General features: G+C 44.2%; 1 protein-coding gene across 1 annotated transcript in view; it reads left to right on the forward strand.

Moving 5' to 3' along the window:
- Nucleotides 1-6,411: 6,411 nt before the first annotated feature.
- Nucleotides 6,412-27,082, forward strand: part of MAPK8IP3 (mitogen-activated protein kinase 8 interacting protein 3) — a 76,267-nt gene continuing 55,596 nt past the window's right edge. The window contains 6 exon segments of the mRNA XM_054993230.1: nucleotides 6,412-6,732; nucleotides 14,572-14,692; nucleotides 15,338-15,408; nucleotides 16,814-16,905; nucleotides 24,220-24,228; nucleotides 25,285-25,417. Coding sequence (XP_054849205.1) covers nucleotides 6,412-6,732; nucleotides 14,572-14,692; nucleotides 15,338-15,408; nucleotides 16,814-16,905; nucleotides 24,220-24,228; nucleotides 25,285-25,417 — 747 coding nt within the window.

Raw genomic sequence — 27,082 nt, forward strand, 5'->3', positions numbered from 1 at the left:
TGTTTTGTATATGTTGTGTGTTTGCTTCCTGTGGCAGTTTTGGAAGAACAATAATAAAACTAGCCTTGGAAATTGAGCTGTTTGACAAACATTTTGAGAGTTAGGAAAGCAAGCCTCGGCTATCCATTCTGCAGAGATCTCCATGGATTCATCTACAGCCTTGGAAAAAAATGTGTCTTTTATAGCTCTGTTACGAGCAACTCAGAAGCCTCCCTGGAGGTTTCTTGCAGGACTGGCTGCTGTTCATTCCTCTCTCATGCCTTTGAACACAAATGCTCACATTACTTCTCTTCTCTCTTCCCATATCTTCCTAATGTCTCATTGATTAGCCATTAGGGCGGGGGGAGGGGTGCATGAATGGATTATGTTGCATGGCCTCTTGACATACAATTTCATCTCTAGCTCTTCCCAAAGCAAGCACAACAAATCTCTCAACTGATGCCCTCTCATTCCTTCACTCTCCATTTTTTTCCTGCTTCTCACACAAATGAGGAACATACACCCAGGCACAGGTAGACATAGCACAGATAAAACAGGATTGTTTAAATTGGAAAGTGGTGCAAAAGGGGCAGACTGTAAGCTTCTAAAATGGATAAAAACTCCTGAAAATGAGCGTTCAAACTGACACACATACACACCCATCACTGTTTGATCTTCAGCAATGAACCAGTGAACATGTCTACTTCCATGCATATTTCTACACAAGAGGGTTCTTCCTCATGTTCTTTCAACAGGGGAGGCCGAGGATTGGACCTTCAAAGAGAAGGGGAATAGGAAGAGATTGAATAGAAAAACTGGTGTGATCAATATCTGGAATTCTTTGATATACTGCATAAAATCTGGAGCCAACCCTTGTCAGCACTCTTCAGAAATCAGGAAAAGGAAACATAGAAACATAGAGCTGGAATGATCCCTAAGGCTCATCTAGTCCAACTTCTGCAAAATGGAGAAAATTCACAGCTCTCTCTCCCCGCCACACCTCACCTCCTCCAGCAACCCCTGTTGTATGCCCAGAGGAAGGCAAAAAACCCCTCCAGGGTCCCTGGGCAATCTGGCCTAGAGGAAAATTCCTTCTTGACCATGGTAGCAATCAGCATTACCCTAGGCATGTAAGAAAGGACCATGAGAGCCTACCGCTGGCTCATCCCTTCATGCCTCCCCTCTCTCAATCTGCATACATTCATACTGAGTCAGAATCATCATTGCTATCAGGTGGCCATCTAGCCTCTTCTTAAATACCTCCAAGGAGGGAGAGCCCACCACCTCCCAAGGAAGCCTGTTCCACTGAGGAACTGCTCTGTTAGGAAGTTCTTCCTAATGTTTAGCCAAAAATAATTTTGCTTTAATTTTAACCTGTTCTTTTCTGGTCTGACCCTCTGGGGCCACAGAAAACAACTCTGCTCCGTCCTCTATGTGACAGCCCTTCAAATACTTGAAGAGGGCTATCATACCACTTCTCAATCGCCTCCTCTCCAGGCTAATCATAGCCAGCTTTTTCAACCTTTCCTCAACATCTTTATTGCCCTTCTTTTGACACGCTCCAGCTTGTCAACATCCTTCTTAAACTGGAGTTCCCAAAACTGAACACAGTACTCTAAGTGAGGTCTAATCCGAGCTGAGTAAACTGATACCATCACATCATGTTATATGAACACTATACTTCCGCTGATACAGCTTAAAATTGTTTTTGCCTTTTTAGCTACTGCATCACACTACTGACTCATTTTCAGTGTATGATTTACTAAGACCCCTAGGTCCTTTTCACGTGTACTACTGCAAAGACAAGTCTCCCAATCCTATAAATATGCCTTTGATTGATCTTACCTAAATGCAGAACTTTACATTTATCTCTATTGAAGTTAATGGTTTTTGTTTTAGCCTAGTTTTCCAGCTTGTCAAGATCATCCTGAACCTTGACTCTGTTTTACTATATTTGCTCCCCCTCACAATGTAGTATCATCTGCAGATTTAATGAGCATCCCTTCTATTCCTCCATCCAATTCCTTTATAAAGATGTTGAACAACACAGGGCCCAGGACAGATATTGGAGGTACTCCACTTGTCACCTCTTCAAGGGACGAGGAACCATTTACAAGCACTCTTTGGGTGTGATCTGTCAACCAGTTACAAATCCACCTAACAGTAGTAGGATCTAAACCACCTGAGTACCTGAGACCTCTCACAAAGGTGTGTGTACCTGAGCTGCTCCTCATTCTTTTCCACCAACTAATGGGGCAGGCCAAGGCATACAACTCTGCCCCTTCTTCCTTCTCTTGGCTGCCAGTCTGTGGCAGTCCAGCCAACTTCTTTGCATGAACTGCTGGAGTTGTACACTGTACAGCAACCTGATCCCAGCTCCAACCTGCATCATTGTCTATTTAAATGTACTTGACATTCTACATAGGACACAGGAAAGACCTTTAAGATCAGGCTTTGAAATGTCTTCCTCCCTTTCCTCCACCCCTCCCATTTCTATTTGTATCCATCCTGATGAAAAGTTTGAAAGAATTAGAAAGTTTGAACGTAGTTTTGTTATTTTGGTTGGTCTTCATTAAAAAGCCTGACACAGTTTTAATTTTTGACTGTACTGGGGAGATCTGGGTTCCGATTCTCCTTCCTTTTCAGTTGGTGTTCATAAGCCAGTCACTGTTGCTCAGCCTAAGGAAATAATGTGTTGGATCTCACCTATGGTACTTGGTAACCATTGGTTATCTTCAGACTTTGCCATGAAATTTAGAACTTTTAGTGGTTCATGTACATTCTCTTTACATGTGTCCTGCATGCCTCTAAGGCTACCTAAGTGAGTTCAAGGCAGGATTTTAACCCAGGGCATTATGGATCACAGCTTGTTCTTTAAGCTGCACTGTAACAGTTCAGTCCTAAGGGCACTTTCCTGGGAGTAAGCTCCGTAGAATAGACATGAGGAAGATACTGAATAGATGTGCATAGGATTGCTTTCCAATTGCTCTACTGTTAATTTAGCTCCTGTAATATTTCCAGGAGAGGTGTGCTATTTATGCAAAGCAGGATATATTTCTTTTGGAAATAGACAGAAAAATTATATGTGAAAAAACAAACTTGACTGGCAGCTGTCCACACCCAGTTTCAGTCTGCTTAATGGTACCCGATCTGTAAATTCTAAATTATTTATAGACACCAACATGTATTTTTAAAAAAATATTTAACTTCAGGCAGAACACCTGGATGGGGAGAACAGAAGTCTGCACATTAAGTCTTTTGTTGAAAAGACGAAATAATCACAGACTGCGCTCCACAGGGACACACAGAAAAGATGAGTCGGATTATGAAGAAGTATGCCAAAGGTCAAGTAAATAACATAACTGCATACTAAGCAATTTTTTGCTTTCATATTCATCGATCCTAGCTAATGCAACTTTTGTATGTATCCATGCTTGCAATGTGGTATAATGAATGCTCTCCATAAATCTGTTTTTAAAAAGTGACTGTGTAGGTACAGAGCTACGTATTATCTTGGCACGTGCATGAGTGAGAACTTGAAAGCAGAAGTGAGTGATTATGAAGGCAAATTATGGGGAGGCATGTGTTTCTTCATCCCTTCGATTTCCCCATCCAATGTGCTCCTTTCCAAACCATGCTTCCTATTAGTGCCACTGTGGCAAAAACGTATTTGGACTCCCCCACCCTCGTTACTCAAATCCAACCCAAAAATTATATGATAGCTGGGGTGCTGAGAACTTTGTTTCAAAAATGGAGGAGGGATGCTGTAAGCTGCATTGTGTCCCCACTGGAGAGAAAAGCAGGCAACAAACAAACAACAAAGCCATTGGCCTGTGGATGGGAACGTAGGAAAGTGAACCTCTCTGTTTCAAAATCTGTTCTGCTAAGCGGTTGGTAGCCTCATTTTCATTCCTCTCCAAATCCAAAAAGATTTTGGCCAATAACGGTGATTTATTTTAATCTCTTGCCCACCACAGTTGTTCATGGCTTGGCAATCCTTCTCCTGAAAGTTCCATACAAAAACAGTATCTTCATGTTTGGTGTAGTAGTTAAGAGCAGACTCTATCTGGAGAACCAGGTTTGATTCTCCCCTCATCCACTTGAAGCCAGCTGGGAGACCTTGAGTCAGTCACAGCTTCTCAGAGCTCTCTCAGCCCCACCCACCTCACATTGTTATGGGGATAATAATAACATGCTATATAAACCACTTTGAGTAGGCGTTAAGTTGTTCTGAAGGGTGGTATATAAATCAAATATTGTTGTTACTATTATTGGCAACATTCAGGTGGGTAGCCGTGTTGTTCTGCTGTAGATAAGCAAGGTTCAAGTCCAGTATAGCACCTTAAAAACCAACAGTTTCCATTTTTGAGAGTCAAACTTCTTTCGTCAGATGCAAATAGATCTATATTCCTTTAAGCTACTACTAGACTCAAACCTTGTTCATAGGAAAAAGTGGAAGATATTCCCTATTCTGAACTTCTTACTGGATTGCCTTTCTTTTAGGAAGACTGAACATCTACCATGGAAATGTAAGGAGAAAGAAGAAAACTGACTCTGTTAGCAGCAGATAGGGTTCACCCAACCCCTTATCCTTATAATTTCTATAGCACCTGTATATTCAAAGAACTTTTCAGACATTAATATATAATCTTCACAACAACCTTGTAAGGAAGGTCATTATTATTAGCTCCATATTGTTGATGGAAGGCTGAGTGGCATGTTTAAGGCCACCTTGAATGTTTAGAGATGTTAGAGATGGATTTTTTGCCACCAACTTTATTTATAGCTCACTGTAAAATCAATTATGTCATACTCATAACAGTGCACCTGAAACTGAAAATCCAAATGACAATCTGTTTATTTTATCTTTCTCTGCATATGGAGATTATCTATATTTTTATTCCCTATTAAGCCACAAAGTGAACTGAGTGATCAGGGGTCATTCTCTCCTCTTTCTTTCTGCCCAACCCATCTTTTACAGATGTTGTGATGATAAAATGGACATGTTGTGTATGCCACCCTCAGCTACTTGGGTAGTATAAAACATGTAATAGACATAAATTATAATCCTATGCACTGACCTGGGAATAAATTCAATGGGATTTATTTCTGAGTAAAAGAGTCAGATTGTGTTGAGAAGCATAGAAAGCAAACTCTGCTGTTCTCCAACAATAACCAATGCAATAACCAAGCATATCCTATATGACATATTTTCTCCTCTTCTAGAACATGTAAATGATTTCCAATTTAGTGTAGTCATCCTTGTTAATCTTCACATAAATGGAGTTAATCTCTCCAAGAATTTGTTTTCTTTTCCTGTTCTTCTTGTCCTCCTTTTAGGATGGATTCCAAGGAGCTGTCCAGCACACTTATATTTCGTTTCTGTTTTAAAACACTTCTCTCCTGCTTCTCGGCTGTATTTCATCCTTGTGTGTGTGTGTGTGTGTGTATGTTCATATATAAATGCATGTGTATATGAATTAAATGTGTGTATGTGTATATGAATTAATATTTAAATATTAATTCATACACACACATCTCTTTAAAATACACAAATACATACACACAAATGCATAAATGTGTCATAGATGCAGAGGAGTTAGCCATGTTAGTCTGTAGTAGCAAAATCAAAAAGAGTCCAGTAGCCCCTTTAAGACTAACCAACTTTATTGTAGCACAAGCTTTCGAGAATCACAGTTCTCTTTGGCAGATGCATCTTGCCCTCCATGCATCTGACGAAGAGAACTGTGATTCTCGAAAGCTTATGCTACAATAAAGTTGGTTAGTCTTAAAGGTGCTACTGGACTCTTTTTGATTTCACATAAATGTGTGTTTGTGTGTGTGTGTATTTTAAAGGGTTGGTCCACATCTGTGCCGGCCATTTAGTGCCGAGAGATGTGCTTGTCTAGCTGCTTCCCAGCCGGGACCAGCTCACTCCTGAAACTGGGCCGGAGGGAAACGTCTTGTCCCTTTAAGAGCGAGGCTTCATGTGTGAAGGGGGAGGGCGAAGCTTTTCAGCGCATCTGGAAGCAAATTGGCTTTGCGTTCGATGGCGGACGGACCCCGCGCCTCCTGGTCCACCACAGCCCCCCGCTAAAGGGACCGGACCTCCCCTCCGTCCCCTCCCCAGGCGTGCGAGGGCCCTCTGCTCGGCTCCCCCTTTGCGCAGCGCTCCGGGCAAGAAGCCGCCGGCCGCTGCCTCGGTGCTTCTGGTGCGCCTGTGCGCGCCGGGTGGGGAGAGGGCGGGCGGGCGCGCCGGGAGTGGCCAGTGGCGCAGGGCGAGCGCGGGTGGGCAGAGCCGAGGCGAGGCGGCTGCAGCAGCGGCAGCATCTCCTCCATCCCTCCGCCCGTCCTCTGCCAGGCAGGTGCTGCTGCTGCTGCTGCTGCTGCGGGGAAGCCGGAGAGGAGCTCGGCGGCGGCGGCGGCGCCACGATGTTGGAGATCCAGCTGGACGACGGCGGCGTGGGGGGCTGCTACCCGGGCGACGACTACTGCTCGGGCTCGGTGATGTCGGAGCGCGTCTCGGGCCTGGCCAACAGCATCTACCGCGAGTTCGAGCGCCTGATCCACTGCTACGACGAGGAGGTGGTCAAGGAGCTGATGCCGCTGGTGGTGACGGTGCTGGAGAACCTCGACTCGGTGCTGACCGACAACCAGGAGCACGAGGTGGAGCTGGAGCTGCTGCGCGAGGACAACGAGCAGCTCCTCACCCAGTACGAGCGGGAGAAGGCGCTGCGCAAGCAGGCCGAGGAGGTGAGCCCCCGGGCCGAGCGGGGAGGCAGGCAGGCAGGCGCGGGCCTGCCGGCAAGGCTGGGCGGCTCGCTGGCGCCCGGGCCCCTTGGGCGGATGCGCTTCGCAGCCGGTTGATGCTGATGGTTATTATGGCTGGGAGAAGAGCCTGGCCGCGGATCGTGTCGCCCCCTCCACGTACTGCGATATAGGCCACGGACAGCAATGAGGTTGCCCTGGCTTAGAAAGGGAGCATCATTGTCAATTAGACATCCTAATGCACGCTCGCTGGGCTGGAGAACACTCAAAGAGGAGGCCTAGATACAAGAACAGGGTCGACTGGCCGAAGCTAGGCCTCCATTACTAATGTGGTTTGCAGGGTAGGAATAATAATACTAATAACAATAAGCGTGGATCCCATACGTACTTGGGATTGAACCTCATTGGCTCACTCTGGAGTAGGCCCGCTTCTGACGAAGTGGGATTTCCTGAGCGGAGATCTTGGCCAAATGCGGGGATGGAGCCCAGCCTTCCTTCCCGCACTAGCGATGCAGTTAGCAGTCTTTGATTCATGAGAATAAAGGGAAACTGCTTTGCACACTCGTGTGGGATTTACGTCTGAGTAAATGGGCTGAGGACAGCTCTGCGCTAGTACTTGTGTTGTGATTTGGGGTTTGTATAGAGATAGTAAGTGAAAATGGAAATGGGCTCCCCATCAAATGCTGAGCAGATTCAACCCCCTCCCCATGTTAATTATTAAGTTTCATGACATTTGGCGGGGGAGGGGGGACTTATCATCTTCCTTTCATTCGGTTCTGTGTGGCGTTTGGCATTTTAAAAACTTTAGAATCCCCAGGAAATGTAAATGTGATCCAAACTGCTGAAGAATTCTGTGGAATTCTTTGCTGGTGTTATTCTGATTCCGCTTGCAATATCCATCACTCCAAACAGGCAGGTTAGCTTGGAAGCTACTCTTTCCCCTCCTCCCCATCTGCCTGTCTTCCTGAGAGTGGGGGCCTTGGAGCAGCCTAGAGTGCTTATATCATCGGGCATCATTCCCTCGCATGGTAAACTCTGGCTTGCAATCTACCGTCTCCTGGGATCCCCAGCCCATGACTCTCAGCAACCTTTGCTACCTTTGCGCTATGGCAGCCATCCTTCAGTATGTCCCCGGAAATCATCCTACCAAATTCTGATCTCTTGTGGATTGCTCGGTGTGGAGGCTTGCCGCTTTCTTTTCCCTGTTCAACTTTTCATTTCCAGCAGTTCAGCTACCCCCCCCCCGCTTCAACCTGATGGCCGGCCATGTCTTTAGGGTGAAACAAGAGAAAAGGAGAGGGGGTCCTGTAGTGATGGGGGTGTAAGCCTCCTTGTTGGAGAAGGGGGTGTTTGTACACATTGGAAGAGGAGCCATTTGTTAATGGATGAGAGGTTGTTCATTTGGAGTAGATCTAGTCCTGGCTTCTGGGGAGATTCCTCCCCCCCCCCAATCTATTATGTAGATTTGCAGTTTGATCCTGCCGGCCTGTGGGTTGGATCTGTGGATCTTTCTATTGCTTATTTTTAGCAGAGGCTTTTTAGATGTTGCTTTCTCTTGTTCAGGCAGAGCAGGCATTTCTCTGGGTTGCCAGTCGTGGATGCCTGAATCCTTGAAATCAATCGCCAGGCCTTTCTTTCTGGCCCCTCGGGTGATGTGTTTCACGTCATAACTCTGCCAGGCAGTGTGGTTAGAGATGCTGATTGGCAGCTGTGAACTGATCTGAAAAGAAGCAGAAAAATGGAATGAGGACCCACAAGAATTCAGGTGTTGTTTTTTTCTTTCTGGAAAGCACTTTTTGCAGTTGATGCGCTCTGCCATCCACTTAATGTCAGGAATAGGAATGTGATTCCTTTCATTTGGGTGGAATTGGAAAACTCATCTGACTCTTATTCATGAATGTGTCGTTTAAGATTTTTTGATGCTTGTGATCTTTTTCTTTAACAGGAGGGGAGATTAAAATATATATTACACTTCAAAACTGTGTAGATTTCGATGGCAGGAGTATTTTGCCTTTAATTTATTTGAAAGGTTTATCCCTTGGATTTTGGTTAATATAAACCTACAATGTGGAAGAAAGAATCTTAAAACAATAATAATCGAATGTACATAATGGATCCAGAGGGGTAGACATGTTAATTCTTTGAATGGAGGTTGGGAAAGGTGTATTACTGAATTTGTGTCCCTATACTTGAGTCACTTTGTGTTTTCTTAAAACGGAAAATGTGAGTGAGAGGGACGGAGGGTTGGTTGGATTTCTTTTTCAGTTATTGGAGAAATGCCCCATTGATTACTGAAATGCTTAATTTCCGCAAAAGGTTACTATACATTTCTCTAATTTGGACAGCTTTGAAGGGGAATTAGATAAATTCAGGGGGGGTAGGTCCATCACTGCCTTTTAGCATTTGCTAAAGCCTCCATGTTCAGAAGCAGTGTTTAGAGGCAGCTGAGTGCTATTTGCTGGCGGACAAAAACAGGGGGAAGTCTTTGGCTTTTGGGCTGTGACTGTTGGCCACTTTGGGAAAGAGAACGCTAGAGGGGATGGGCCTTTGCTGTGATCTGGCAGGGCTCTTCTAATGTCCATCACTTTTGGTGGGACTGCCTCATTGTTCTGAAACAGCAGATTTATGTCGAAAATTTACCAGATTAGTGGCTGGCTTTGCATGAGCTGTACTGAAAAGCCATGAAGAAATTTTGGGTGTTTGTGCTATCGATCAGACACTGAACCTTTGAATCTTTAAAATTTCCTGTGGACATTTTATCAGTGCTAATTAATATTTTTGAATTGCTGCTTTTGTTAAAATGTAGAATGTAGCTTGTATATCTGTATGCTTTTATGGCCAATACAAAATTTTAAAAATGTATGTAGCATAGCTCCCTATTTTTAAATGGTCAGCGAGGCAAGAAAGGTCCCTTTTCCTTGTCAGTAAAGTCAAGGGTTTTACAGTATATAATATCGGGAGATGGCGAAATCAGTATGAATGATGATCAAACCAAGAGATCAGGTGCTAGATGACTCTTGTAGCACCTTTAAGACTAACCATCTTTATTGTAGCATAAGCTTTCGAGAAGCATAAGTTCTTGAAAGCTTATGCTACAATAAAGTTGGTTAGTCTTAAAGGTGCTACTGGACTCTTTACTATTTTGCGACTACAGACTAACACGACTAACTCCTCTGGATAGATGACTCACTGAAGAAGAAGATAGATGCTTGCTGAAGAAGGAAGTCTAAATTGAGTATTAAAGGGGAGTCTGTAAATTTGATGCCTTTCTGTGCACACTTTCCTAGGAGTAAGCTTCATGGAAAATAACAGGACTGATTTCTGAGGAAAGAAGCCTATGTTTGCATGAGACATTGCACTGTGTTGCAGCCTTAGGCTCTTATTCTTAAAAAACACATTTTATTTTGCTTTTTAGAAGATTTTAAAAATAATTTGAACGTTAAAACCTAGCATTGCCCATAGCGGTAATAATAAAATCACTTCAGGCCAAATTCATACCACCACTCTGCACACAACAAGAGATGTCCCCCCCGCTCCTCGCCCCCTTGTCCAAGTTTCTTAACAAGAATTAATTGGTGGGGAGCAAAATTGTAATTTGTGCAGGAAATGAATGACTCATTACCAGTTCATTACATGTGTTGTAGTCCCATAAGTTAGACCTTTTGAAAATACAGATGTGTGTGTTTTAAAATCAGGATGTATATAGTTTTTAATGTTTCATGTACATTATTTTAATCCTTACAACAACCCAGTAAGGTAGGTTGGTGGTATTCGTATATTGCAGATGAGGCTGAGGAAAAACATCAAGCCCAAGGCAACATGGTAGGTTTGTGGCAGAGATGAGATTCCCTCAGGGGGCTTCCTCATTCAAGGCTCAGCTTCTAACCCATAATGTGACAATAGCTATCACAGATGGCAGCTCATGACCACAGTTCTTCTAGGGGTTGACCACTTCAAAATGGAGTCAAGAGACCATGTGATTGGATGGCTCCCCATGCTGCCATGTCAGGAGAAGCAGTGAAATCTCACCTTTTCCCTGCTTATGAGGTTTTCTGTACAGGAGAATTTCCGATGTGAGGGAGACGGGTTCTCTGTGTGCCTTGGCTGCTTGTTTCTGGCACGCTGAGACCCTTCTCGATCAGTTGTGCTCTGCTGACGGTAAATACAGCGGAATATAGAAATGTCTGTTTGCTTTTCAATTATTTATTTCCCTTTTTTCTCTGTTCGGCTAGATGTTGTTGGATCGTTTCACTTTCTGGCTCTCAGCTTTGTCGCAACACTTTTTGGAAAGAAAAAAAAATGCATTATTTTGTAGTAAGAACTGGGAAAAAAACAACAACTCAGGAATCCTGAAAAGTTAAATTGCCTTGAGCCCCCAACCTTGGCGCCTTTCCTCTGGTGCCAGTGGTATTGCAGAACAAAAAAAGTGCATGCGAGTACAACTAACAGCCCAATTTTTTGTTAGCAAAACAACAGTACTAGAATGTCACAGTATATGAAGCATACAAGGTCAAGTGTGTTGTAGTGGTTGCAGTGCCAGACTAGGATGTGGGAATGTAGGTTCAAATCCCCACTCCGCTATGAAACTTCTCTCTCTCAGCCTAACCCACTTCATAGGGCTTTTGCGAAGCTTTGCGGAAGGGCTACATGCATACTACTAAACTTGTTACATAATTGAATGGTCTTGTGAATGCTTACTCAGATGTAAGGCTCTCTTTAAATGTCACAGGATTGCACCTTTAACATCCTATGAATTGTTAGCAATGTTGGATGAATGCATATTGTAATTTTTTTTAAGCAGGGTCTATTTATTATAATCTCTCTAGAACATCAAAGATCTGTTTTGACTCTCTCTAAATGTTGACGTGTTTTGACTTCCTGCATTGACCTTGGAGCAGCTAACATGCCATAGTTCTGTAACAATCATCAACTTCTGTAGATGTATGTTGATCATATCTGGCCAGGCCATCAAACACTCTGGCTGTGCTTACAAACAAGAAGAGCTTTTGCAGCTTTTAAAACCTCCAAGGCTGCTCTCACCTGTGTGCGCTTACTTAGGCACATGTCCCATAAAACTCAGTGAGGGCTTGCTTCCATTTGAACATGCATCGGGTCCAGTCTCATGAGACTTATGACACTTCCGAAGAAACCGAGGCCAAGCAGTGTGAGGGGAAAGTCTGGAAGAAAGGGGCAGGAAGGGCGGTTAGGGATGTTCTGGCAGTCTTCATGTTATCCTCTTCCTGACGCGTTAGGTTTTATCCATGCATCGTTGGATGCTGTGCTGCCATTTGTGTTATTGCAGTCATTCTCCTCCTGAATTGCAGGAAAATTCTGTTGCAAATAATCGATGGTGAAGCTGACACCTATGTCAGGGTATGAGTATATATGAGTATAGGGTATATGAACAACATGTTCTCAGATATTACTTGTTTTATATGTTTTTGCTTACTTGAACTTGGAATGAATCACAGTTCATAACAGAGGGAAAAATACAAAGGTTTGTGTTCTTCCTTCTCTCGGTGCCATCTTCTCTCTGAGGTACACTTCAAACCTTTGCTCAAGTGGCACAGTCCTTTCACAGGACTGTAGCAATTTTTACCAGGCAGCGGTTTTAATAGGAATGGACTGTGCTGAATGTGCTTTATGAACTACCTTGGCATACATTTTGTTTCTGGGCTTCTTTTAGCCCTCTAGCTTTGATTTTTAAATCCCTAAATTTAATGCCTCTAATTGTGGGCTGGGATTTTCAGGGGGCAAGAGGTCATTTGTTTATTTTAAACTGCATTTTATTGATCTATGGTATTTTCTATCAGTTTCGAAGGCAGGTCGATAATCTTCTAGGCTGAGAGGAGGGATCCATGTTTCAGAAATAAACCAACAAAGAAATGGCTTCAGTCCACTGTACTTGATGGCTTTTACCCATATGAACTTGCCCAGGAGTTGTGGGATAGGTTAGTATAGTAATTAAAGTGCCAGATTAGTAGCGGGGAGACCTGGGTTCAAATCCTCCTGAGTCCAAAAAGGTCATTGGGTGACCTTGAGCCAAGGTTGCCAACCTCCAGGTGGAGGCTGGAGATCTCCTGGAATTACAACTGATCTCTAGGCCACAGAGATCGGTTCACCTGGAGAAAATGGCTGCTTTGGGGGGTGGACTGTATGGCATTATACCTTGCTGAGGTCCCTCCCCTCACCCTGCCCTCTCCAGGTTCCACCCCCCAAAATCTCCAGGAATTTCCCAGTCTGGAGCTGGCAACCCTACCTTGGGCCGCTCATCCCTCACTCTTTCATTCTAACCTCACAGGAATATTTGGCAGATAAAAAGGAGGTGCAGCCAGGCAGTCAAACTGAATCTGAACCAGTTTAAAGAGGTTTTTCCCCAGTGAACCGCAACTGAACCTCTACCTAAAATACCTTGCTTGCTTGGAATGAAACCCTTAAACACAAAAAGTGGTCACCATTTCAATAGAAGAACAGGAGGAAGAGCAGATGTGGAATCAGGGCCTAAGGCTGACCATATTTCATGGGCTCAAGTACCAGCTTGTCCATTTTTTAAATTTGCTCTTGGACAGTAACTACTTTTGTTACGTTGCCCAAGGCTTCCCTGTGCTAGGACCAAAGCTTAGTTTTAACCTCAGACTGCTGTCTGAGAGACTTTCCCCCTAAAATAGAATAATTGCATATTGCTTGCTTGTTTGTTTAAATATGGAGGTTCACAATGCAGAAGCTGTTTTTAAAAAAAACTATATACAGTATAGACAAAGTACTATGCATTAAAACCAAGGCCTAAGGAGGAAAAGGAGCTCTGACATAATTGTGTTTTTGCATATACATTGCAATAACTAGGTTATGTACCAGGCCAAGGAGGTCCCAGGCAAATTTACAAAGCATTTCATAAGACATTCGACTTACTATTGCTGATCTTATGTGGTTGTTTTTATGGTTTTGTTTTTATTTAGGGATTTATCTCCTGCAGGCCTCTGGAAAAGCGACATATAATGTGCCAAATAGATACCTGTCCCGCGTTTCTAACCAAGCTCCCTTTCCTGCCTATTTTATAAATGTTACATCGCAAGCCCCGGTGCAATATTTATTCTTCATGAAATGCAACTAAGCCCGTTGAAATGGTCTGAGCTGGCTACTGAACTGCTTTGTAATGTTAGTGGTCTAGACTGGAATTGAACTGTAGAGTTTAAAAATGCTGTGCAACCTGAACTGGGACTGAACCCAGATTTTTAAATGATTTGACTCCCTTGTCGGAAGCATATATTCCACACTGAGGAAGGCTAAGATAAAGAGGAGAATGATTAATCATCCGGAGCCCACGTTATCTGACATGAGGCTGCGAGGTGCTTGTGATGGGGCTTGGCCCTGGAATTGTGGTTGGCCTGTCTTTTTTGAACTTCTCACATCAGTTCCAGAGGGCCTTTGGAACTAGTCAGTTCTGTTGCTTATTCTCAGGTCGTTTAGACTGCTACCAAGACTGTTTGAGTTGTTTAGGGATTCCTATATTACTGCTTGTATATAGTTTATAGATTTAATTATTTTTATTTGTTCTTTTGTATCCTACAGCTGTCTTAAATGGAATTGATTTTTAGTAAACTCTAACTGTGTGCTGATTTGAATGCTTTCAAGAGCAGAAAGCTTCTGGGATATAAATTCTCAGAACAAGTAAGATTGGGCTGCTTACCTGAAAGTACCCAAAGCTTACAAATCGGAAAGAAGATCATAAAAGTTTTTAATCTTGTAGGAGCAGCCAGTTACAGGTAGCAGTTCCTCATCCTTTGCAACTCACCTGTATCTGTTTTCCTTTCTTGCTCTGCGTAGAAATTCATTGAATTTGAAGATGCACTGGAACAGGAGAAGAAGGACCTGCAGATACAGGTGGAACACCTTGAATTTCAAACACGGCAGCTGGAGCTGAAGGCCAAAAATTACGCAGACCAGAGTAAGTAAAAAGCTCTTTTGTGTGGCTCTGACCCTCAGTTCTGCTGAATTCAGTGTGACCCTGCTACAACTGTGAGTGATGATGGAGAAAGCAGATCGTTCGTGCACTTCTAAAAGGTTTATTCACGTAATCAGTGAATGTGTGTTTGCTCTCTTCAACAAAGTATTGGGAGCAATGGTGGAGGTCAGAGATAATGGCATGAAATCCAGTCTACATGCAGTGGATAGGGGGGAAGGATAGCTGTTATACTGCTCATTGTATTTGGAAATGAGGGTCAGCATTAGTGGGAAATGCTGCACACGGGGCAAAAAAAATCCAAATTCCATATGTATATTACATTCATAGTACATCGACGTATTAGCGATGACTGATCAGAATGGTGATGGTGGACAGCTGGATGAAAATGTTGACTTATTGTTAGCGAGGGATTATTAGGAAGGGGATTAAAAACAAATAGGCCAGTATTGAAATAACTGTGTACTCGGTAGCTGCATTTGAAATATCGGGTGCTGTGGTTGCTTTCACTTTACAAAAGAATATCCTATGGGAGGAAAATTTGCAGAAAAGGGCAACCAAACTGATAAGGTTTCTTAGGTTTAAAAAAAATTAAACTTTTTCTCTTTCCCTCTCTTCCCTAATGAACAGTTTCCCGGTTGGAAGAGCGTGAATCAGAGATGAAGAAAGAATACAATGCCCTTCATCAGCGCCATACGGAGGTATCCAGCTGTTTCTTCTTTCCTTAATGTGGATAGTGTTCTTAGGAGATAGCTTACAAGACACCAGATGTGTGTTTTCCATTTTTAGACGCAAATAGATGTACCCCTATCCCCAAAGAGCTTTAATAATCACACTAGTGACATCCATTGGGAAGAGTGTGCAGGTCTTTGCTTTCTGATATCCATACCTGGAACAGTCAGTTATACTAAGTTTGAAGCAAAAAGTGCAGGAAAAGCAAACATAGCATGCTGCTTGTCCTTAAGTGCACAAGGTAAAATTACATTTTTTGCTTACAAAAGTCAAGAACTCGAACCTTTGTATGTTCTGAGACTCTTACGCAAGGTGGGCAATCATTCAAAAGACTATCAAATGATCTTCAAAGCATTACATTAACGTAAACCACAAAATCACAAGTCTCTCCAAAGTTCCAGTACATTCTCAGTTTTGATTGAAATCCATAAAGAGCATTTATCTGAGCATCCCTTGAAAGTCAGTCTGTGTGTTAGATTCCTAGCGATGTATTTAACTTCTGCAAATAAAGAGCAATGTTTGGCATATGTATTTAGTTGCGGGCTGTGTTATATGAGCGAGTGCTTGTTTCTCTGTTTACTGCATCTTTGATGCAGAGACCTCTCTGTTGTTTCTATAAAGTTTTGCTCCATTATTCATATATTACGGTAGCATCCCTTGTTCTTTTTTTAGAAACTCCCCACAATGAACTTTACATTCTCTTTCCTCTACAAATTATCCCATAGATGACCATGCAGGGATGCTTATGCACAACCTTGTACACATAACCAGCAATATGCACCATAGCAAACAAGTGTTTGGTCCAGGAGGCAGCTGGTTGGGATGGGACTCCCCAATACAGTAGCTAAATTTTAACATTTTGGGTTAACAGTAATGCCATTAGGTAATTTTAGACTCTGTATTTAATGGTCTCAAGCCCCCTTTCCAATCATTATTAATATCCAATTTCTGAGAAGTATGCTGTTTCCACATATACTTGGCTTGTCATGCAGTGTCAGTCATTTGCAACTGGATTGTCTGGTCTGCACCAAAAGATCTCGTGGTGAATGATTGCTGTCGCACAATGATACCCTACGATTTATAGATGCATCCTGGGTCCCAAACCCTCCTTAAAGCCCATATTTTTTTCATCATGCCTTTTGCACAACCTCTTTGTTTTCAGCCCTGCTAAATCCGGAGCCTTAAGTATGTGTAACTGAAAATAATGTGCCCTCCTCACCCCCCAGTTATCTCTGCCTCTTTCCTCTCATTTTCTTGTGTCTGTTGTCTCAGATGGTAAGCTTCTTGGGGCCAGGACCTGTTTTGTATACTTTATCAAGCACCTCAGTGGCACAGCTCAAAGAAAAACAATTCCCTTTTGTTTACTTCTTACAGATGATCCAGACTTACGTGGAACACATTGAACGATCCAAGATGCAGCAGGTGGCAGGAAACAGTCAAAACGAGGGTGGTCTGCCCGGGAGAAGGTAGGGGTGCATCTTTGGTCTGCGCTTTCTAAGCACTTTGGATTTGCAGTGTGTATGTGCTGTGTTGACCCAGTCTCTGATTGGCCCCTCCTGTGTTTGTTTTTTTTTTAAATGACTGAAAGGTGTGCCAACCAATCTTCTTGCAGCTAGCTTCATAGAAGGTTTCTCCCATTGGCTGCCTTGCTTTTATCTTCTTTGCAGTGTCTCTTGCAGGCCAGGCAGAGAGCCACTTGCAGCTGTTCAGTTTCAGCTACCTGCGAATCTGCTGTTGTTGTAAGGAGATTTGAGGGGGAGAAGCCTGGGCACAAACCAGACACTGCATTGTCCACGTGCCTGGTTGACAAGATAGCCAAGTATCACATACACCTGGTTAAATGCTTTTTCTCTGTAATCCTTTTCCACCCATTATCCTTCCAAGAAAGCAGCATTCCTTATACAGTAGACACTCCCCTCGCTCCGTTCTTTGGGGCCTTCATACCTGGCGGGTCAAGACCAGGCAGACAGCAACATCCCTTCTCGACGTCCTGAGAAAATGAGTGAAAGGGGAACTGCCTGGTGTAGGGGGTGCTGTTTTCTTGGAAGGCTAATGCAAAAGAGAAGAGATCTAATGAGACACCTGAATGATACTTACAGGTGACTTGTAATTGAACATGTGGAAACTGTCATGTCTGGGTAGTTCCTGAGATGTTCAGCAGAAACTTGGGGTTGAATTTTTAAGACGTTGTTGAAAGTGACAGGGGAAAGGTGCAGTTTGAAGTGGGGAAGTGACAGGTGGTCCTTGCCACCCATCCCCACAATTCTCCTCCCCAGCTGTTTTTCCTCCTCTGTGTGTCAGCTGCACATCTGGAACTCCAGCTGGGGTAGGAAGCTGGCAGGAGAGGGAAGCATTAAGCACACAATTCTCTCCTTCATGCCGCTTCCCTGTTTCAAATCACACCCTCTTCCCACAGCTTTGCATCGTGATCCAGGCCCAGGTTTCCATCAAATGTCATCATCCCACATTCTGTGCTATCCTTTGGAGGGGACTTCTGGCCCACTGCTAGCCATCCATCTCCCCTGATAATCTTATTTCTCTGTGATCTCTCCCTCTCTCCCCTTTCCATAGAAGCTTGACAACAAATACTCCCAAAATAATGTTGTCAGAGGTCAGGGTGACGTGGACAAGAAAGGGCCCCTTCCTGATCTCCTAAGCATTGTGTAGGTTGGCCCTGGATCACCATCCAGTGGGGAGCAAAACCAGAATTATTGCAGCCAGAAAATGTCCTTCCCCGGTTTGCAGACAACTGCGACCCTTAGGCAGTTGAGAAAGGAGGGCAATATGATGTGATATTTCGAGAATAGTGGTGTACCAACTGATGGGTGAGATATAGGAGAATTTGGCAACACATGATTTTTTTTGTGCTCTGCATTGGACAAGTCCTTTGTCGTCCCTCTGAGTGCCGGTGTGTTGCTATCCTCTTGGGATGAAGAAGAGGTGCCACACTGTATGGGTCTTTGGCAAAGCCCAGGGCGTCTTCTGTGAGTGTTCCATGGTGTTGGGGCCTTTTCCCTTCATCCCAGGCCGTGCATTATGCCTTATGTGCATATGACTCCAGAGCTGCACAATTACCCCACTGTGTGCATTTCTCCCCACCCCCCCTCCCCTCATATTTGGCTTGTTGTGTGTCACTTTCTCCATCTTTTGGAGAGGTGTGTACATTTCTGTGCTATTAGCTACACTGTTGCGCGTGGGCCTCAACCACTCACAAGATGTCTGTTGCGCTTTTTTGAGCAGGTGCATTCCTAGCTTCCATCAATGCCCGTTTGTGTCAGCTCATGGCAATCTGTATATGCCCATCCTAGTCTGTGTATTCTGAGCAGATATTTGGATTACTCCTTGTGAATGTGGATGTTCGGTTATGAAAAGAGTGTGGCTGGTTCAGATAGCCAGATTTTCTGTTATGCATGTAGTTTTGGCTTGGTGATCCATTCATGTGCACCCCTGTCCATGCTGCCCTTGCAGGCATGCAGGTGACTGAGGAGCGGCTGTGGCTGCTCATGTGTAGGGGGAAAACAGGCTGCGTGAATCAACCTAGAAAGTTACGGAAACAACAGTGTGGTACTTTTGGGGGGCATCTGATCAGCTTCTTAGCCTATCTGGTGCCCATGCTCTGTGGAAGGGAACAGAAATCTGAATCTTTGAGCAATGCAGCCTGTGTAGGCAACTTGCCACCCTGGGGTGTTCTATGGGGAAAAGCTACTAGTTTGATCCTGCAGCACCCAGGCAAAGACAGGCTGCTGACTAGCCAGAATAATAGCATCTTGGGTTGCTGTTGTGCCTTTAACAGAGTTTGGATATGCAGGAAGCTTCAGGTGAAGCTTTTCGCGAAACATGGCTCCCTGCAAATGACTGCTGGTTGAGTGCAGTTAAAAGGGCAACTTGTTCCCAAGTTGACATCTTTGCCGACATCTCGGAGAACCTCTTCCTGAACTGAAGAGGTGCTCTCTTCTGTGTGAATCCACCTGGGCAGGGAGAAGCTTTAGGGAAACGAGAGCAAATGATGCTTCCCAGGCACTTGATTTAGCATTCAAGTTAGAGCTGAGTGTGTCCACCATGCTCTTTAAAAAAAACCATCAGAATTCTATGCAACAAAATTCTACACAGCCGGTATGGATTTATGCCTATTTAAGGAAATGATCATTGGCTTCTTTGCTTTGTCTTGTTGGGGATATGGAAGGTCAGAGAGCAGGGCAGGGCAGTGAAGCCTTTGTCCCTCCCTGCCACCCATTTTTGGCTTCTGAGGCCTCATCCATATATTTTTTTTCCAAATCTTCATTCTGCAGATTTGAAGCTTGTTTTTGTTTTATAGAGGAAAACTGAAGTTCTCAACGTTCTCAGGGCTAAACTGGACACAGGGAATGCACATTGGTGTGTGTTTAAGCCTGGATTTGTCTTGGTTGTGTAGGAAGGAGGAAGAAGATTGCCTGGACTTCAGCTTATCTTTTTCAGCTGCCTGTTCCCCCAATTTAGCCCCCCACCCTTTGACCTCAGGGCTAAACCAGATAATTGAGAGTTCTGTGTCTGGAACAGTCACTGTTTTCTAAAATGAAATTAACCACTGCAATGGGGTTTGATTCACCTTTGGACTAAGGGCAGGCAGTTTAGCCTCTTGCTCCACCATTTTCCCGAACTAAAATGGCACCGGGGAGCTGTGATTTGCCTGTTGGGGAAACATATGGGTACTCCTAGAGGTTTAACCCAATAATAGTGGCTCCCTGGGAACATTTTCAGTCAGGAAAATGGCACGGGAAGAGGCTTAACTGTCCCTCGCACTGCAGTAACGATCTGAACTGTGCTCCATCATGCCTGATAATTGCCTTTTAAAATATGCAACGTATAAAAGCAACTTTAGCATGGTAAAGTCAATGTAGTATTTTGTCTACTAAAGAAAAACATGCTAAATTGCATCCAAGGGGCCTTGTGCCAATTTTTCCACCCTCTCCCGTCTTGGCTGCCCCCTATTTTTTTTGTGATTTGGCCAGATCTGTCTATTTCAGTGCTTAACTACGGGGTTGGCTGCCATGTCTCATGTGGTCCTGATGTTGTGCACTTGTATCACAGTGCAGTGGTGGAATGCATTCAGTCTGACTTTAGGGCTAAACCAGAAGAGAAGGAAGAAACCTCTGGGGCAGAAGGCTCCACACGGAGCAGGGGAACTGTCTGTTGGTTTGAGGCCCATGTTTGCCCCTTCTTGCAGCCTGGGAGGCCAGTGCCAGCTCCGCTCTTGTTGGATGCTTTGAACCAGCTCCATCAGTCCTTCAGGAATGTCCTGTGCTTGTACACTTGTGAAAAAACAGGTGCCAGCCTGGCTCTGTCAGTTCATCTTCCATCCCAGAGTGATTGTGGTCAACTGCATGTTTTGTGAGGCTGGATGTAAAATGTCTCCATCCCTGTTTGAGCAAGCGTTTGTGAGAGCACACAACATGCCTGTGTGTGCTTGCATGACCTTTGCACTCTAATGGTTGTTCTCTTGTCTTGCTTCTCGTGCCATTGCCTCTCTTGTGTTGGCTGCTCTCTGTTTGTCACTTCAGTCACCGTCAGTCATGGAGGAAAAGGTAATTCCTACTACCTGGCTTTTGGGGGTCATGTGTATTTGGGGGTTAAGTGTATTGGGAGTGGGGTAGAGAAAAGAAGGATAAGCCCAAATGTGCAAACTGATGTGGATAGTGGAGTCGATAATACTTTAGAAAGCCTGTCACTGTGGGAAAATTTCTTGCAAGTGAAAAAGTAACCACAGTAGGTCTAGCTTTCTACTAGCATGGAGTTTCCATGTATCAGAGCATTTTAAAAAAATGTGATCTGCTACCTGCTGTCTGAAGGCATGCGGCCTATTCTGTCATCTCAGTATCCAGCTGTTTCATTCTGCTGTTTGTGTAGATCAAGCTGTAGCTATGAGTTCAAATGAGCAAAGCTCAGGACTGAGGACGACCTTGATTTTGTCCTATCTGCACAGAAATAATCTTCTGTAAATAAACATGGAGGAATACTCCAAATTGGGTCCCCCCGCATTTGAAGTGGCACACTCCATTCTGGACTCTGATCCTTATTCCCACTTCATGCTCTGGGCGATGACCAGTTGTCTTGGAGAGCAATATCACGTGCCTTGAAACCTCTACATATATAATAATTTTAAAATAAATAATTCTTCCATTAGATACCCAAGCACAGGATGCTGCAGCTCTCGTGGGAGGGAAGCTGTTGCCTAGAATGGCTAGCTGTTTGGGTCCCCCATCCCCCATGCACAGAGAAATTAAATCTGTTCTCCTAAGACCCCCCCTGCCCCCCCTCCTGGCTTCTCATCTCCAAAGCCACCTGAGCCAGCACAGCAGCCCGGTGCTTTTGTGTCGGCCTCTGAGGATTTGAGTGCCATTACAAGGGTCTCATGTCAGGTCGCGAGCCAAGTGCTTGTCGCTGTCTCTCAGCTGGATCCTTCGAGAAATGTGCGGAAGCAGTGAGCTGCTTTGTCTCTAGGCTGAGGAACAGCCAGGATGAGGCTTCCAGGCTTTGCCGCAGCACCAGCCCTGGTCTTAACTCTGGAGAGCTGAATGTGGCAAGGCTGCCCATTTCCACGTCACTCAGAACGTATTTGCTTGGAGTGAATAGGGGGACAGAGTTGGCATCTTGGTCTGTTGTAGGCCCTAGTCCCGGCGTTCATGTTCATGTTAGGAAGTACTTTATTGTGACTGAAAAGTTGTTTAAAGTTAGCTGTCTGTCGGCAAGAAAAGGTTTACCTCCCAGTGCTTGTGAGAAAGGAGTAGCATTGTCCAGCATCAGTTGCCAGTTTCTAATGATGCATTGAACTGGTTTGAGCTGAGGGGTGTATGTGAACACCAGTGGTGTTCTGTTGTTGTTTCATTTGGGTCTGTCTTGTAGCCAGTTTGGTGTAGTGGTTAAGAGCAGCGGGACTCTAATCTGGAGATCCGGGTTTGACTCCCCACTCCTCCACTTGAAGCCAGCTAGGTGACCTTAGGTCAGTCCCAGCTCTCTCGGAGCTCTCTCAGCTCCACCCACCTCACAGGGTGATTGTTGTGAGGATAATAATAACACACTTTGTATACCACTCTGAGTGGGCATTAAATTGTCCTGAAGGGCGGTATATAAATCAAATGTTGTTGTCGTCATAATCATCATCATCAAGTTATCCCTTGGTATCATTCTGGTTTTGTTAGTCTGTTTCCTTACTACTTTGGGTGAGTATTATTATTCAAAAATGTCTGTTGTAGATTGTGCAGGTGAGACTCTGTCAGAGGCATTGGAACAGATGTGACTGTAACGTAGTACTTGGCTGTAGATGATGGATTGTTTGTTGTATTTAGGATAGTGACTGGAGGTGTGTAGATGTATGTGACAATCAGAAGGTTTCCTATATAACGTTGCTCTTTACCTTCCATCATGTATTTGTATGGTGGTGTCTAGAAAATGTACTTCCTGTGTGGATTAATTCACAGTCAGGTTGATTGTAGGGTGGAAGTTGCTGAAAGCCTGAAATTCCTTTAGGGCTTTCCCCCCGGATGATAAAAATGTCATCCATAAGTCTGAAGTACAGGAGGCATGTTAGCAGGTGGGAGCTGAGGAAACATTGCTCCACCTCAGCCATAAAGATATTAAAATATTGTGGTTCCACGTGAGTCGTCATGGCAGCGCCATTGATCTGAAGGAAAAATCTTCTCCAAATCTAAAGTTATTGTGGGTAAGGACAAACTGGCAGAACTGGGTCGTGTGGTCAGTTCTGGTGTTGTCAGAGATGGTGTTCCTAATTGTTTGTAGTCCGTCTTTGTGGGGGATGTTGTGTAAAGAGACTCAGCATCCAGGGTAGCCAAAATACTGGAAGATTGTTGAGAGATTATATTTTTCTTAGAAAGTCTGTGGTGTCATGCCAACTCTTTGGTGTTGTGCTAAGATGACAACTCTGTTCCCATATTCACTCCAATAACACAACGACTGGACCTAACAACACCAGTTATACCATCTCAGGTTTGTTATATATGTTATAGAATGCCAGCAATGCCTTCAACTCTCTCTATTGGACAAACTGGTCAGTTCCTACCCAAAAGAATAAGTGGACCTATATCTGAGACTAGAAAGAGAGACTGCGGAATTGCAACTGATAATGAAGCTCAAGACAATGCATCCACCTGGACTGAATCAAGACAAAGGCTTCCTGTCTCATTACCAATGCTGATTTCTCCACACCCACTTCCCCTCTGCATACTCCATCCTATTCAATCACGCCTGCCATTGTCATTCACCAGCTCTTATCATACCGCTTCTGCAATCACTCCACTCTCCAAGATATAAGGACAGATGGACTCACATTCTAGCTGTCTCTGAAGAAGTGAGCTGTGACTCACGAAAGTTCCTACCCTACCACAAATTTTGTTCGACTTATAAGTGCTACTGAACTCTTCCTCCTTTCTGCTATTAAAAATCACAACACTCAAAAACCCATGAGAGAATATTTCATTTTATTTATTTTATTTAACTAAATTTATATCCCACCTATCTCCCTTCATAAAGGCCACCAACAGAGCAAGAGTCCAGTAGCACCTATAAGACTAACAAAATTTGCGTTAGGGTATGAGCTTTCATGAGCGATTCCAAGGTGGTTATAAGACATAAAAACAACAGTTGAAACAATTAAAGCATTGGATGTGAAGGAGAGAACACTGAGGGTATGCCAAATGAAATCTTCACTCACTAGCTGAAGATGATAACAGGGCTGATTTAAGAGTGGCTGATCAAGAAGGGTAGCTGGGTTAATCTGTCATTAGCAGTAGAAAAGAGCAAGACTCCAGTAGCACCTATAAGACTTAACAAAATTTCTGGTAGGGTATGAGCTTTCGTGAGCCACAGCTCACTTTTTTCATAGCTGTGGCAGTCCTCAAACAGGGAAACCTCAAGGGGAGATAACAACCGGAGATTGCTGAACTTGAATTAATTCACAAATTCGAAACAATAAATCCCCCTGGGGCTGAATACAGACAGCATTCTTCTCTCACTTCAGGTGCTAATTTCTGTTTTAGTCAGGCTGAATTGAACCATTGTACTTTTGCTTCCTGAAGCCCTTCCTTACAACACCCCTCCCACCATCTAGCGGGCATAAAAAGGCTCAGGGATCTCCATTCCTACTTGTATATGAAGAAGAGAGCTTTGACTCTTGAAATCTTATACCCTGAAAATCTTGTTGATCTTTAAGGAACTACTGAACTGGAATCTTGCTCTTCTACTGCAGACAAACACATATATCCACATAAAACTATCAATAAGACTTGTTCCTGTTTGTCTGAAAGTATTCATATGCTGCTTCTCCAAAATTATCCAAGTTTGTTTTTAGGGAAAATGCACGCAATTACAATAAATAAAACAACTGTCCTTGTAAATAAGCTATATGAAACAGCTGTACAGTTGTAGAAAGGGAGCAGCGTAATATGCATAAAATGGCACGCTGCAGCAGCGGTGTTACCCAAAAGTACATAAAAACCTCACCGTAGGATGGCAGCACTGAAAATGAATTACATGCTTTTCACAGATTGCATGGTATGCGCAGCCATGCTTACAATTTGTAGGTCCACCCCTTGCTCACAAGTACCTCCTTGGGAGAAAGACCCCCTATGTTATTCTAGCTTGAGCCAATCTGAATATTTCCAGCCCCAAATTCATTCCTGGAATGCTGAGGCATTTGGAGCACTTTGGAGTGGGAAAGTAATTGAGGAGCTGCTTCCATAAGGGACTACAAAGGTTTATTTTTGTTGGTTTCTGTATTTCCAACCTCGGCTGATGTCTCTGCCGCTTACCTCCCCTCTTCTTCTCTCTGTCTCTCCCTTTCTCTCTCTTAGGAGCCGCCCTAATTCTCTGAACATCCCCCTCGCAGATGGCATGGTACGTGGGCAGGTGGGGGCAAAGGTCGCCCCCACAGTGGACCACTGGCACCTGACTGACCTCGGCCAGCTGCAGTCCCACTCCAGCTACAAGGTTTTATACACCCTCCTGCCACGAAGGCTTCCTGCCTGCCTCCTCCTTGTTTGCATCTTCATACGGAGAGACCTCTGTGTGTCTGTAACCCTTTGCAGCCTCATACCCATTTCTGCACTGATGCTTTGCTGAGCTAAGCCCTGCCTTTGAGGGTTTTCTCTATATTATTTCTGGTTCTTCTTTTCTGTAAAGCATCTGTGGTCCAGTCTGGAACGACGCTTTGTTCAGTTTTCTTCCTACACACAGTAGGAGAGTGAGATCGAACCCGATCCCCCAGGCAAAGCTGCCCTGCTTCCGAGAACATCGGGCGTTCATATATAGGTGTGATGTTTGAATAGGGTAAAAGTTCATAAGCCAAACCCAATGTGCTGAGATCTGAATAGTGTGGTATGTGCCAGCGGTTTTGTCTGGATTACTTAGTGGCAGTGTGATATAGTGGTTAGTGTAGGTCTACAATCTTGAGAGAGCTGGATTCAGAGTCTCACTCAACTTTGGGCCAGTCGCCGTCAGCCTAGCCTACCTCGTGACACTGTTGTGAAAAGTAAAAAAAGGGAAGGGAGAACTGTTACTATAATAGCAATGTTTATTCTCAATAAAATAGTCCCTAAAGCACAACTTCTTGTTAGACTTCCTCAGGTTGGGCCCAATACAAACATTCAATAACCTGCAATACACATATAAACACAATTCAGAAATCAAAAGGTTCCTATAATAAAAGGATGAAATTAGTAAATTTTAAAGGTTAGCTGAAGCATCAGTATGCGTTCTCATAGAGTTGGATCAAAGTCTTCATCAGCACTTATACTAAAATTAGAAGGGGGAACCATATTTACTGCTCAGGCCTCTTTGGAGAAAGGGTGGGACAAAAATGAACAAGGCTAACATTCCAAGTATCCATCTCATAGTTAATCAGGCCTAAACACATTAGTTGTCATCTGCGTACTTCAAATGTTACACTCACACGTGGATGTCTTGTAGCCTTGGAGGCAGGATAGATGTACCCTGTGGAAGAGGTGGGAGGATGCACTCTAGTTCTACCACAGGAAGAAGTGGAGTGAAATATCTTCAGTTCAGAAGTTAGATTTCATACAAGGGCTGCTTCACAGGTTGTTGATCTGTTCACAAAAGTCACTTTGGTGCTGGGAAAAAAGTTCCTGTGTGTAGATAGCCTGTTTGTATTTGTGCCAGTTTCTTCATGAGGTTGATGGGTTTCCTCTCCATTCGGCCCCCCAAAGCAGGTCCCCCTATCCTCCCATAAGAAAGCGAAGGGTGAGCATATTGTTAGCATGCTGCTGCTCATCTTTCTTCATTATTTCCTATGGGGAAAAAATGAAGAGGCAGGCTTCCTTTGCCAGGGGTGGCATTTTGCATGCAAAATGCCCCCTTACCCTCAGGGGCCCTTCTCCCACCCTTCCTCCCACCCCCCACCAAGGCTCAGCCTGCTCCCGCTTGGGGGGGCCATGGCCTCCCCAAGTAGGTGCTCTGCTCTCATCTCTACCACTGACAGCTGGGGGAGGCTTGTCTTGCCAGGGGTGGCATTTTGCATGCAAAATGCCCCCCAACCCTCTGGGGCCCTTCTCCCACCCTTCCTCCCACCCTCCACCAAGGCTCAGACTGCTCCCACTGGGGGGGGGCATTTCATGGCCTCCCCAAGTAGGTGCTCTT

Source organism: Eublepharis macularius, chromosome 12 (genome assembly GCF_028583425.1).
Source record: "Eublepharis macularius isolate TG4126 chromosome 12, MPM_Emac_v1.0, whole genome shotgun sequence".
NCBI classification, from domain to species: domain Eukaryota; kingdom Metazoa; phylum Chordata; class Lepidosauria; order Squamata; family Eublepharidae; genus Eublepharis; species Eublepharis macularius.